Below are 14,698 nucleotides of genomic sequence, written 5' to 3'. Positions count from 1 at the left end.
GAGAGGGCCCACATTGTCCCTAGCCTGTCCTTTATTTGCAGTGTGCCTATAGAATCCCTTCCTGTTATCTTTCACATCCCTAGCCAAGTTTAATTCTAACTGGGCCTTAGCTTTCCTAACCTGGTCCCTAGCTTCCCGGACAACATCCCTGTATTCTTCCCATGCCGTCTGTCCTTGCTTCCACCTTTTATAAGCCTCTGTTTTCCCTTGAAGTTTCCTCAGCAGCTCCTTATCCATCCAAGGAGGTCTCCTGGCCCTCCTGCTGCACTTCCTTCTAGTTGGGATGCAACACTCCTGAGCTTGTAGTAGGTGATCCTCGAATATCAACCAACAGTCTTGGGCCCCCTGCCCTCTAGGGTGATATCCCATTGAACCTTACTAAGCAGGCCAAAGTCTGCTCTCTTGAAGTCCAGGGCAGTGAGCTTGCTGCACGCTCTTCTCACTGTCCTGAGGATCTCAAATTTGACCATCTCATGATCGCTGCAACCAAGGCTGCCCTGGAGCGTCACATTTCCAACCAGCCCTTCCCCGTTGGTGAGCACGAGGTCAAGCATGGCACCTCTCCTTGTCAGCTCCTCTATTAGTTGCAGAAGGAAGTTGTCTTCCACACAGGCAAGGAACCTCCTGGATTGCTTGTGCCGGGCCGTACCATCCCTCCAACAGATACCAGTCTGGTTGAAGTCCCCCATGAGAACAAGGGCCTGCAAGCGTGAGGCTGTTTCTATCTGTCTATAGAATGCTTTATCCACAGATTCCTCTTGATCAGGCGGTCTGTAACAGATCCCCACAGTAATGCCTCCCATCGCTGTTCTCCCTTTAACCCTGACCCACAAACCCTCTATTGACTGATCACCTGTTCACTAGTTCTGCCACTGACTGCATAATCACTGAGGTGGTTCAAGTTAATAATCCGAAAGAACATGAACCTGACTCTTCAGCTTCCCCAAAACACTTATTATTTGGTAAGCTAGTAAGCAATATGGCCAGACAGTGGTTCAGATTGTGCAAAAGCCAGAGTACACGTCTGGGTGGAAGCAAGAAGCAGACTGCTGCTTTTAGCACCTGTAAGCAGATAGACAAGCTCAAATAAAAAACCTAAATGAAACTTATTTGACGTGAAACACGTGAACTGCAAAAGGTGCAGGCTCTCAGATATTTAAATTATGATACATTTTCATAGTTGGAGTGAATGAAAGCTCTGTAATGCAAGTCCTTAATAACTGCAAATTACCTTAGAAATTAGCTGTTTAAATTCTGAAACTGTTTGATTCAAATAGGCTCGTACACTTATTGGAGGAGCAACAGATTCGGTCTTTAGGTCAACTACGTGAACCTTTACCATGACCTCTGTGGGGAAGAGGAAAAATAAAATAAAACCAAATATATATGAGAGAATTTAACAGGCAAAGAAAACACACATATACTTGTCTAATGTACTGATTAGGGGGTTGCATTAAATGCATACAAACAGTAATGAATTTGAAAAGCAGTCCAATTTCAGAATTTAAATTTCCATCAATTTTAACACCAGAGGCAAAATGTTTCAGTTTGCCAAATTTCAGTGTACCTTAGAACTACTTCAATTAGAAACACTTCTATTAGCACAGCACAGTAAGTACTGACTTCAGAAAATTTAGTTCAACAAAGTTTTTCTTTTTTCATACATCATAATGAATTACTGTTTTACAAGTTTTAGTTTCATGCCATCATGCAATACATGATTTTAGTCTGTCCTGGTCTATCTGTAATTACATGTCTTACCACCAGGTTTATAGCACTGGAAAGTCTGGTCAGGTCGTCTTGTTTCCAACAGTAAATCAAACATGTATGTTGATTTGACACCTCCAAGTAATAAACCCATTGGTGTATCCTCTTCTCCTTCATAAGATCGTTCCAAGTAGTCATGAAACTCATCATATTTGACAAGACGACAGCAATCCAAAGGAACCGCTTCTTCTAAATCCATTAGCTAAACCAAGCACACAGACAAAAAGTCCTAAACATTTAATAATAGTTTGAGAGTTTAGTTTTTCCCTTGTAATCTAGAAATCTCTCACTATGCGTGCATCCAGGAATTCTCTGAAAAATTCCAATCTGATTTTAGAAAAACCACATACACGTGAATCATAGATCTTATATACACACATGCAATATATATATACACATTTTCAAAATAAAAAAAAAAAGCCTACTCAAAATGTAGAAGAGTAAAGTTTGACAAATATGAATATAAGCATGTGAAAGCAGAAAAAATTACATCGAACAATTACACTATTCTGTTATGCATATCATACCTTATAAGCTATTTCCACAGCTTCCTTTAGTGTCCGGTCCTTATGAACCTCCAACTTGTTCTCCATCATTATTTGTTTTGTGGGATGCATGCAGAACAATTTAATCTAGGAAATACAAAAGGAAGAATAATTACCATGAAAGTATTTTTGCAAATACTTTTCATGTTAGAGTTCATTTAAATTTACAACCCTATATTCATACAATCCAATACCAAATACATCTTTATCTCTACTTCAGCTATAGGCCAATTTCCTTTCAGCTGGTTACACACCTGCAGATACAAAATGCCAAAAGGCACAGCAAATAGCACTAGTGTGTGTACGTATGTGTATCTGCACCTTTTTCCAAGCTAGGGTACAACATCTACAACCAGAACATCTTTAAACTGTAGGCAGCATGCCAAATCTTCCAAAACAAAATCCACATAGAAACAATGAATGTGAAACTCCTTTTCACATACAGTTACATATTTTACAACCATAGAGAACCTTCTAATAAAACAATCACTTGATTCACAGGTAGACCAGCTGACTGTCGTGCTTCTAAGTCAGAGAAGTCATATTACTTCCGCTACTATTGAATCTGTGGCTGGAAAAGATTTCACTCTTTCTGCTAAACAATCATTTTGAATTCATTTCAGAAACATCATTTCACAAAAATATCCTAACACAAAGTTATTTAGCAGTACAAAACACCTAGCATACAGCACTACATACTGTTTGGAATGCATTTTTCTGAAATCAAGTGATGTCTGACTAACCATAGTGTCGGTCTAGATTTAATACCAAGTCAAATTCTCATGGAGGACATGAACTCAACAAAAAAAAATCTCTGGTAAATAACTCTAATAGATGCCTCCACTGCATACAGGCTTCCAATAGGTTGACAATTCATTTTAAAGAATTATAAATACACATACACTTATCACAAGAGTTCCTGCATTATATTAAAAAAATACTATTTACTACAGAAACATTTCTTGCTAGAAATGCATTGTTAGCAGAAGTTCTAACCTTGCAAGTGTTGCGCTCAATTTCACGTTGCCTCTTTTCTTGTTCTTCCAATTCTCTCTCTTTCTGTACCAACTGTTTAATATGCTCTGGATATTCATGTGCCTCAAGAAACTCTGCCAATAAAAACAAAGCAATAGTATTAAAAACAATTTCTTCCACAGTGGGCAATATCTTTTGAATTATGGGTATATGTAATAGTTATCTTTCCTGCTTTCTTTCCTTTCTCTTCTCCATCCACATTTACCACTATACCACGTCCTGTTCTCTTTTTTTTGTGGTTTAAATGACATCAAAGTCAGCCTTTTATCCTCTCTAATCATACATCAGCAGCACAAGAAAATGCTATTAGCACATGATTAATATTCCAATACAGCTAAGGGAAGCACTGCTATTACAAAAAAATACACTACCACTGATGACTGCACTTGAGCCTGTTTTAAAGGTAAATTCTGTTCTAGAAAGCGAAGCAGGTGGTAACAGAAGTCCCAAGATACTGCTTACATTGTGATAAAATAAATATTGCACTTAATGCAGATTAGTGTACTTCCTACTCAAACTGACAAGTTTCCCTTTATAAGGACATACTACTGATTTTTTCCTTCAAGAAAAAACACATACAGCTTTGACACTGCAAGCAATTTAATCTTTGGCTCAATTCAACCAGTTCAAAAATAAATAAAATACTTGATTCTTCCAGGCACACTTCTGATGGGTATGGCTAGCCACTGTTCTGCCAGTTTCTTTCTACAGCTGTGCTTCTAACAAGGGATTAACAAGAAAGGGGAAAATAGCAAACATGCTTCCTTCTGTTTTGATACTGCTTAAAAAAAGTTCTATCCAACTTTCATTTTCTACTACATTAACAATCTACAAGGGAAATCCTGGAATTTTAGTAATTTAGTTAGTAATATGTACAGTTAAAGATATATGAAATTAGATAATATTTGAATGCAACCTCTAACAAGATATTCCTGTTCTGAATCCAAATAGAATCTTTATTTTCCACTGTATCATATTTCAAAGATTAATCAACCTGGCAGCAGGGCCAGGCATCCATTCACCAATCCTCAGCCTTGGTGAATTTGATCAAAGATGAGGGGAATGAGAGACTCTGAAATCCAAGATTTGTTTCTAACTATGAAACTTACAGTATATTGTCACACCTCTTCCTAACTTAAAAACAGACACTAAGGGCTGTTTATAAAGTAAAACTGTCATTACGGGGTTCTTACATACTCATTTTTAAGAAATATCTTTTTTATTCCACTATAAATCATGACACTATACAGCATTACAGTTTATTCAGTGTCACCCGGTGTCCTGGGTTCAGCAGTAGCAGTCATTTTTCTCCTTCTTAGTAGCTGATGCAGTGCTGTGTTTTTGACTCTCAGCCTGAGAACAACGCTGATAACACCGATGTTTTTAGTTGTTGCTCAGTAATGTTTACTCTGACCAAAGACTTTCTGAGCCTCATGCTCTGCAAGGGAGGAGGCGAAGCCGGGAGGAAGTAGAGACACCTGACCCAAACTAGCCAAAGGGGTATTCCATACCACAGCACGTCATGCCCACTATATAAACTGGGGGCAGTCACCTAGAAAGGCTAGATCACTGTACGGGTCGGGCTGGGTATCGGTCGGCAGGTGGTGAGTGACTGTATTCTCTTCCCTTGTTATTTCCCTTATCTCTATTATTATTGGTGGTAGCAGCAGTGGTTTGTGTTATACCTTAGTTACTGGACTGTTCTTATCTCAACCTGTGGGAGTTACATTCTTTCGATTCTCCTCCTCATCCCTCCAGGAATAGGGGGAGTAAGGCGGGGAGTCAGGAAACAGCTGCGTGGTTCTGGGTTGCCTGCTGGGCTTAAACCACGACACCCAGTAAACCTGGTTTTGATTTCCATGATACAAAAATATTTAAAAAAAAAATAAATCATGACCATCTCCTAATGATCCACAAAGGTTTACTATAAAAAGAGGAATGAAAAGCTATAAAAGAATGCTTCCTATAATAGAAATTACTTTAGTTTGCCCTAAAAATAGCAGTACCACAATCTTCAGAGAAATTAGTACTCAGCACATGTAAAAGACTTCCTTATTCCACAACAGAATCTTAAGAACTGCAAAACGTGCTTACTTGCATTTCTTGTTGGATCCTTCAGTCTATATATCAGCATGTATGCGTTTGTGGAGCTGGTGGAGAAAAGAATAGTTATATGAATTTATCATATAGGAGGACAATACTGACTTCAAAAGTAGTTTTGGGTTTTTTTTTCAGTAATGAGCTGTGTTACATGTATCTCAGCAATACACTAACCAAAAGGGATTTTCAAAAGTAAGTATCGCATTCTTTTAACGACTGACACAGTAGTGAGCATAGTTATTACGACTATTTGAAGCTTCTACTATTAATTTCAAGCTAACACATTAAGCACATGCATCTATGCCATTCATTTGATTACACTAAAACACCACCAGAATTAAAAGTAATATTACAGTACTACTAACCTAGCAAAAGCACTGGAATAATAGCCTCTGCTTCCAGAAGATCCACCATAAGTTTTCTTAATATCTTCCTGAGTTATCTAAGAGGAGATCAATTTAACGATTGAGAAACTTCCATTAAACAAGACACATTCTCATCAAGAAAAATAGAATGCAATTAACACACAATATTAATCATTCTATTTTTTCATATTCCTGCTTATTTGCTGACTGCAAAAAAAACCCAGCCCAACCCACTTTCACAATGATCTGCCCCTTCATTTTACAGCACAAGCTTTTTTTTTTTTTAAAGGAATTTAACAGCATCCATTTTCTTGATTGTAATAATGTTTGTTATGAGTACACATTAATATCTGAAAGGCACCAGCACGACAGGTTTAACAGCACAATGTGGGTTACAACACATCTACTGATACACTTCTCTAAGGAAGATACTTTCTTCATGCATATGGAAGGCAAAATTCTAAATTCAGCCTGGTCTGTACATAGAATCATAGAATAGTTAGGGTTGGAAAGGACCTGAAGATCATCAAGTTCCAACCCCCCTGCCACGGGCAGGGACACCTCACACTAAACCATCTCACCCAAGGCTCTGTCCAACCTGGCCTTGAACACCGCCAGCAATTGAGCATTCAACTTCCCTGGGCAACCCATTCTAGTGCCTCACCACCCTCATAAACGGAAGGCTTCTTTATGAACCACCATCCCCCCACTTCAACATCAAGAAACATTCCCCCCACACCCCAATGCACAAAACCCCATACATAAATAAATAAACCTACTATAAATCACTTTAGCTAATGAGTGAAACCTATGTATGTGGCAGGACATTAGGATGCGAATATGAAACAAAGTACTTGCTTGAAATACCTACGCATAAACCCAGCTTCATTATATGTAAGTGAAAAATAACATGGAAAACCAGAAATTTACTGGTTCATCTGTGAGTACAGAGATAACTAAAAACAGTATTTTTACCTTGCTAACATGTTGATCATTAAAACTGTACCACTGGTCATCACTAAAAGATTTTATACAGGCATAATAATGGCCACCAGCAGCACTTCCAGAATGAACCATAACAGAGAACAGCTCATACAGTAAAGAACTCTGGGGAGAGAAGAGAAAGGTGTGATACATATTAAAAAAAGGTAACCAAATGATTGTTTATAAAAGCTTTTAAACAATAAAAGCCCAAATATTTTTAAACCCAACTACATAAACCATTCTCTATTATAAAACAGATGAGGCTTATTTGCTATCACACTCCTTTGCATTCTCTGTTGCTTTTTGCCCCTTAATGTAAGTTGCAAATCGGCAACATGCCATTCAGTGCTTATCAGCACTCCCCCTTAATTTCACTCATATGACCCTGAGTTTGCTGTCACAACCCCTTATTTCCATATATAAAAAGGAAGGAAATAAAGGGTACAAAGAACATACCTTCAATGTTGTCTATACAGTAAAAAATAGAACTGAGCAATAATGACTCTTATGAATGTTAAAACATTTAAGTATTTCCAGTTTACACAGAGGAAGTGTTCTGCAAATTCTTAGCATACACTGCATCCATTATTAAGATATCCAAACCAAGAAAGTAACAACATGGCTTGACAGTTGGTTTACCTTGAGAACAACCTGGCCAATTGGCCAAAGCTACTGTCAATACTAGGACATGACATTTGCACTAGACACATTACAATGCACTGTTCCTGTTCGAGTCAAGTGACTGTCTATTAATTTTTCTTTTTTCCAGCTAAGATTGACAGTATTCAGAACATTTACCAAAAAACCCTTTCAGATGGTTTAAGGTAAATGTAAACAGAGACAGATGTGCAGATTAAAATGCCACTCAGCCTTTAAATATTTATCAAAGTAACAGTTACATCCAAACAGCTTCCTAACAAGTCTGAGTATAAGCTTTTGGCCATATTTCAGATGAGTTTACTAAATAACACCACCTGAAGCACACACTGTAGACATTACCATAAAACTCAAGTATTTTTAATGAATTTTATATTGGCAAGAAAATTCAATTAGTTTCTCTAAGATCTCTGCCGATATTTATGTCCCACAGACGGATGGCTGCTGTCCTCGAGTAACTTGCTGCTTGATTCCTTTACATTAACACAAGATGACTGAATGAACATTGAGTATCTGACCTGATATTCAGGTCAATTCAGGTCAGCCATCCTAGCTGTATCCCCCTTTCCAGACTCATGCCCACCCTTATTCCTACTCATTACAGTGGCAGAATGAGAAACAGAGAAAGCCTTCATGCAGTGTAAAACTGTTCAGAAAGGTAACACACTGGTGTGCTACCAACACTGCTGGTTTAGTCACAAATCCAAAACAGCACCATACAGGCTGTTACGAAGGAAATTAACTCCATCTCAATCAAAGCCAGTACAACATTTTTCTAAACATACCTTTTCACTGCCAGCCTTAGAAATTCTTTCTGCTGCACTACTGCTTTCAAGGCAGATTCCTTCATCAACTCCATCATCATTAGAAAAATCATTGCTCATCTGATCACTGTGACAACTGCCTTCATTCTCAGCTCCGCTATCAGTGCAACTCTCAGTCTGAGGAGACTTCTTAAAAATAAGACATACATACTAACGTTAAACGACATTTAAAGTTACACAGAACAAGAAATAACAATACCTTTGTGAAATGAAAAAAATCCAACCTGCAAGACAATGAAACTTCCAAAAAACCTAGAGACCTCTGCAATTCAGCACCAAGAACAGACTTGTTTCTATTAGCAACTGTCTTCAGTCCACCACTTAGATCAGTATTTTCTGGTCTTGTGTTCAACTGAATGGTTATCACCTGGCCTCAGACTTGCCAAGACTGTATTTGTTACTAGCTCAACCCAGGACAGCTAGCCTACTCCATGTGCTTGTTAATTCAATTAAATACCTGGAAGTCTAATACCAGATAACAAACCCAATTTGGACTGGGTATGGTCCTATTAGTGAGAACTGATTTAACTGGAAATATTTTCATCCAAATATTTTTTCTGTGTTTCAACTCACTGGACACAGAGTCGAGGTATTATAGTAAGAATGATTAGTGTTCTGTCAACAACACCATGAATGCAGTTCATTTAGTACAAGTCATTATATCCATCTCTTACCTGATGTTTTTTCCTCCAGGTAATTCTTTCAATTTTCTGAGAGTTACTGCTTATACTTCATAAAAATCAAGCTTTGTAGAGAGTCAGAAAAGCCTCTCCATATGCATATCAATGCAGTATTTCTCTTATACCACTACAAGCTAGCAAAGTGATATAATGTTTTCAGGAACAGAACTGGAGGAATAAATTTAGTCTTTAACGCAGAAAGTACATTAAGAACTTTTTGATGAATGTAACTGCACATGAATTTTAGCCAAAACCAGAAGAGTTAAAAGCCAGCAGATGAAAGTGAAAAATAAAATTTTAAAAAACTCATTTCTAGCCTACACAACACTGTGAGTCAGAAGGAATTCATCACTCATGTTATCTGGGCCAACTTCCGCATTCAGTTTCAAAGCTTTGTATTACCTCTTTCGATCAAAACAGATTCAGACACAAGTTTAAGAAATATGTTTCATTCTGGATTTGCAGTATACGCAGAAGTCCTGACAGTTTAAATCACTTATGTGAAGACTTAAGAAATTAGAAACAACTTCTTTATGGAAGCACAGAAACAATATAGTAGAACACGTCTCTTTTTCAACGTAACAAAATTCCACATGGACAGATACGAAACCTTCAAATTAAAACACTGTCAGAGCTAAAGAACTTTTCAGGTGCAAGAACAGTGTTGTTAAAATGTGTTTATTAGACATTTTTATTTCCTTAATGAGAAAGTTGAAGACCAAACACTTTACCTCATCTTCAACATCAATGAAGACACTCATGTCTAGCTCCTCAGGAAAAGTCATTCGATCATTGAGTTTAATTCTGTGCATAGTGGTATAATCAAAGTCAAATCTCTTCAGCTGTAACGTCAGCAGGTATGGAAAATGCAAGAACCGCAGACCCTAGATGAAGCAAAGACAACATTATGCTGCCTTTGTCAGGATTGGTCATTTGCCAAAAGTAATTTTTGCAGACGATTTGGACAGTCTTTACCTTCCTCGCATCACATTTCTTCTTACATCGTTCACAAAAATACTGATTGGGGCCATCAAGAATCTCAGGCTGAATGAAAGCATGCAGTGCTTCTTCCTAATAATAAAAAGATGTTACCTGATTTTTAAATAATGTTTTACTATGAAGGTATAAATCACAATTATAATTTTACGATGAGATTGCAAACACGCAAAATTACTTCAATTAAATCTACAATCAAAATTTGATTGACATGAACTTTGATACAGACACAGAGTCAGAAAAATATGAAGGGAAACCAACCCTTCAACCCAGCCCAAAGTTAAACTGTCAAACCACAATTACTGCTAACAATAATTCATTCAGTGTTTGGTGAATCCAAATTGTCTGTTTTAATAAACATACAACATAAAATGACATTTAGTCCTGTCATTTTGCACATCACATTCAGTCGTGTCTGTTCAGTCAACTACTCTGAAAATACGCTCTTTTTTTAACCCTGCTTTGGCCCTCTTCTACCAGAATTTTGAGATGGCTGTTCTGCATTTCAAGAGGACTTTTTCCCAAAAGACACCGTGTAGATATATCTCCTATAAAGACAAAACTAGCTTTCTAATGTAAACCTCATGAGGGAACTGACCAAGAACTGTAGTTTTATCTTCTGACAGCTGCCTAAAAGTTCTGTCAATAATCACAGAATGGTTTAGGTTTAAAAGGACCTCAAGATCTCTAGTTCCACCCCCCTGCCATGGACACCTCCCACTAGACTATGTCACCCAAGGCCCTGTCCAACCTGGCCTTGAACAATGCTCCAGGGATGGAGCATAATCCATGGGCTCAATGATTTCTACTTTTTTCTACAGCAAACAATATTCAAAATACCACCGAACTGATCATGAGTCTTCCCCCAACACAATTTGCAACAATATTGAACATAAGTTGTATATACTTCAGAACAAATTTGCTCAAACAAAATTCACTAAGAATATTGAGATGGGTTCAGTGAAGAATTTTACCCAGAGATTTTAAACGTTATAACCTTTAATCCAGTCAGCTTGCAAGCCAGTAAGCTCTGGGTTTCTGAACCAGAAACCAGGTGGAAACCAGAAGTTTTCTGTTCACTTATAGAGGTGAAAACAGATAAAATTTGCACATTTAAACACTCAGTTTAATTAAAATCTACAGAAACGATGTTTTTAAAATCACTCTCTTACAATGAACTGTAGCTGTTCCCTGAAGCCTGGCTAAGTGAGAAGGGGCTTTAATTGGGCAGAGTAAACTCACCAACTGTAACATGACCGGCACAGATTTAAGATTACTATCTAAATCATGTTGTTTGGCAAGTCACAGTTTGGGAGGAAATCAAGGAAATGCCAAGTTCTTCAAAAGGCCTCCAATTCTTCCCTTCTCCCTCCTTTCTTTCTGAAAACTCAGGGAAGCAGAAAAGAACAATGATAAAATGTAAGTTTTTTAAAAGCCCTGCTGCTATTCCAGGAGAAATGACTTTTCTAAAAGGGACAGTATTCCAGGTAACAACTACTCACAAACTAAAAATGTGACAAATTCAATAGAACAACTGTACCTTGAAGGCAGTCATCTCACTATATCTTTTGATCCAGCCAGAAAAGCCCTGAAATCCCAGCTCTTAAGCAGAGATACACTCTTTAGACATGCAAAAACATTTTAGTCTGAACTGAACTGCTGTCTATATATTCACTTCCTAAATATTACACATGCCAAGTTGCTTTTGTATTAAGGGCAACAAATAGCTGATGTTTAGTCTGATTATGCACTGAAATGTGAGAAATGTCATTCTAAAATATAAGAATGATTTTCTTAAGTAAAAAAGAAGATTAAGAAATTTATAACCCTGCTTAAAAAGGGGAAAAAACATTACTGCATTTTGACTATTCTGTAAACTAGTTAAGGAATTAATATTCAGAACTACTTAAATGAAAGCAAAGAAGTTAATAACCAACAAAGTAAACATCCCATAATGACCACAGAACTCTCTCTGATGAACCAAATGCCAATTAAGACAACAAAAATATATTTTAACTGTAAAAAGTTGTGATTCCTGCATCAACAGGAATACGAACGAATGGGAATATACAAATGATGGGATGCAAATGATTACGTAAGTCTCATGTGATGTGCAATTTAACAAGGAAACATACTATACATTTTTGCATATGGGAAAAAAAGCCATCACCCTTCAGTGCCCCCAAAACTGAACGAAGTATTATTACAGTACTTTAGCGGTTCACTCCTTACCACACATAGCGAGCTGTGCTTTGAAAAACCTAATTAAAACTCCTGCGAACTCCATTATTTTTAAGCTTTATGAATAGCCATGTGCTTTTCAAACCTTTTACGGGAAACAATACTGTTCCTAAGGTTTACTCATTTGCATCTCCTCCAGTTTTCTCCTATGTAATCTTTACTCAGAAGTTAGTTCTGCTGATTAGGATGTTTCTTAATACAATTCCTGATCTAATGCAGTTCACCATTTTCTACTCTGTTTACTCAGCAAAATCAGTGACAAAGCTTCTACACTGCACAACCTATCACATGACAACTCTATTTTATAGTAACTGTTACCTTTGAAGATATCTTCAAAGGGGTAACTATTACGCAGCCTTAAAGCTACTGATCATTTTCAACATTCCCAATACGCACACACACTTTACTATACACCATAAATGACAAAGGCTACTTAGATAAACTTTTTTTCAGCTCATGGAATCAAAAGAACAAGACAGCCTGAAAGAGACTTCCTGAGATCATCTGATTCTAAACTCCCTATTTAAAGCAGGACCAACTTATTGCAAATTGCTCAGGGCCTTGCCCACCGAAGTTCTGAGTATATCCAATTTTTAATATTCTGATTAGGAGATTTATAACACTTAGCATAAGGAAATTCACTAACAAAGAGTTCAAACTAATAATTGTCTGGCTAAAGACAGGCTCTTCAGAGACACCCTTTTCCACAAAACTGCATTATGATATAGTCAGTAGTTTCACAGGTATCTTACTTGCAACCATTTGTAAATGTGCAAGTTTGTAAAACCTGTGAAAAGGAACAGTAGAACTTTCATGAAAACTTAGACAATAAATAACAACTGGGCAAAACTGTTCTTGGAAAACCCAGGAAACTAGCTGTCACCCTGGATTTTCAGAGCTCTGCTAGTTTTCCCATGTTCAAACAATATACTCAACTAAAAATACAAGAGCTTGTTGTGACCAATCTAGCTTAGAAGAAGTAAATATCACATCATCCATATTCTGCCTTCAAAGTTTTAGTTCAGCAATGACACCACAAAGTTCACACAGAAGTCCAAATTAATTTCTGCCCAAAGAAGGTCTATACTTGTATGCATAGTTATGCACTAAAAGGAACAGCTAACATACAAATGATGTTGGAAACTAACAACACTTAACGAAACAGAACTGTACTTGCTACATGTTCCGAGTACTTGCATTACTACTAGTCTTCTGCTATTAGAAAGCCATTTCCACTGATTTCTAGTAAGGTGGTTTCAGCGTGGCACCAAGTTCCCCACTGCAGCCCACTCCTCTCAGCTGTTCTTCACCTTGAAAATTCTTTCATGTTTTGCAGTCAAAAAAAAAAAAAAATTTAGCTTATGTCTACTGCTGGTAAATTCAAGTGTCTATACAAAAGATACTAGTGCCTAGAGATCAGTATGTGAATTGCTGCTCCTGCTTACCTCCCTTAAAATAAGCTACATATTTTTATGTATCTACTATTGACCTCAAGAAAATACTAATTCAGGTGGTATTTTTTTTAAACCATGCCTCTGAACAATGCAGATAGTTTAAGTACTTTTTGAGAAACTAACTTGAGATACATACTAACAAGATCCCAGTAGCCCAGAGCTGCCTAATGAGTTTGTAGCTATGCAGTCTTACCACAGGAAGTTGGGGTATAGAGGAAAAAAAAAAAATAAAAAAAAATAAAAAAAAAAAATCAAACCACAAACCTTAAGAACATACTGAAGAATTTCAGAATTAATTCATATTAGGAAATAAAGAAAGCGTAACATTATCCTTCCCACTTCTTCAATGTCCCCAAGTATTTTGAAGTAATACACATATATTTATAGATAAATGCAACAGATCAGGTATCTACATTTTTTTGATAGTACACAATGTCGAACAGTGGGATAATACACTTTACATTGCAATCTACAAATTAACCTTTCTTTAAGCTCATACATCCATTCTCTCTTATTAGAAAGTAATGGAAAATCACTTACCTCTAACTAGAGTTCTTTGAAGGTAGTATCCTCCTTAGATCCCCTATCTTGGGTTGTATCGCCTGCTGCAAGTTCCCTCAGGAGCTGACTAGCAAGGTCTAAAAAGTTTTACATTCCCTTCTATAAGCCCTATTAGCGCATGTGTGAAGGTTTTGATCTCTCACTCATACCCTTTTACCTACACCTACTATATCACCATCATCTATGGATCAATGGAGGATACTACCTTCAGAGAATTCCATTTAGAAACAGGCGATTTTTCCCTTCTCCAAAAGCAAGTATCCTCCATATCTCCCCACTGTTGAAGACTACAAAACTAAAAATTACATCTGCTATAGATAGTACAAATGCAGGGAGGAGAATCAACTGAATATAATCAGAATATGAATCAAAAAAGCTCAAAAATTGAAGCATTAATACAAATGGCAACCATGTAACTGTACAAAAATCTTAAAACTCTTCCTTAATGTGGTAAACCCAGTAAATGCTGATTTACAGAAGAAATATCAA

At 37.0% G+C, this 14,698-nt stretch overlaps 1 protein-coding gene across 4 annotated transcripts in view; it reads right to left on the bottom strand.

Moving 5' to 3' along the window:
• Positions 1–14,698, bottom strand: part of USP47 (ubiquitin specific peptidase 47) — a 56,059-nt gene that overhangs the window by 15,014 nt on the left and 26,347 nt on the right. For 3 of the 4 annotated variants that reach the window (XM_062620147.1, XM_062620146.1, XM_062620149.1), the window contains 10 exons: positions 9,933–10,028; positions 9,689–9,841; positions 8,239–8,406; positions 6,788–6,919; positions 5,813–5,889; positions 5,442–5,497; positions 3,309–3,421; positions 2,295–2,399; positions 1,762–1,969; positions 1,232–1,347 (listed from right to left, as the gene is read on the bottom strand). In XM_062620147.1, coding sequence (XP_062476131.1) covers positions 1,232–1,347; positions 1,762–1,969; positions 2,295–2,399; positions 3,309–3,421; positions 5,442–5,497; positions 5,813–5,889; positions 6,788–6,919; positions 8,239–8,406; positions 9,689–9,841; positions 9,933–10,028 — 1,224 coding nt within the window. The remainder of the gene's footprint in view (positions 1–1,231; positions 1,348–1,761; positions 1,970–2,294; positions 2,400–3,308; positions 3,422–5,441; positions 5,498–5,812; positions 5,890–6,787; positions 6,920–8,238; positions 8,407–9,688; positions 9,842–9,932; positions 10,029–14,698) is intronic. The other variant, XM_062620148.1, reaches the window with a different exon arrangement.

This window comes from Pezoporus occidentalis, unplaced genomic scaffold (genome assembly GCF_034315485.1).
Source record: "Pezoporus occidentalis ecotype Australia unplaced genomic scaffold, CSIRO_AGI_Poc_V1 ctg22, whole genome shotgun sequence".
NCBI lineage: Eukaryota > Metazoa > Chordata > Aves > Psittaciformes > Psittacidae > Pezoporus > Pezoporus occidentalis.
The sequence above is the reverse complement of the archived record's forward strand: the minus strand, read 5'-3'. Positions and strand labels throughout refer to the sequence as shown.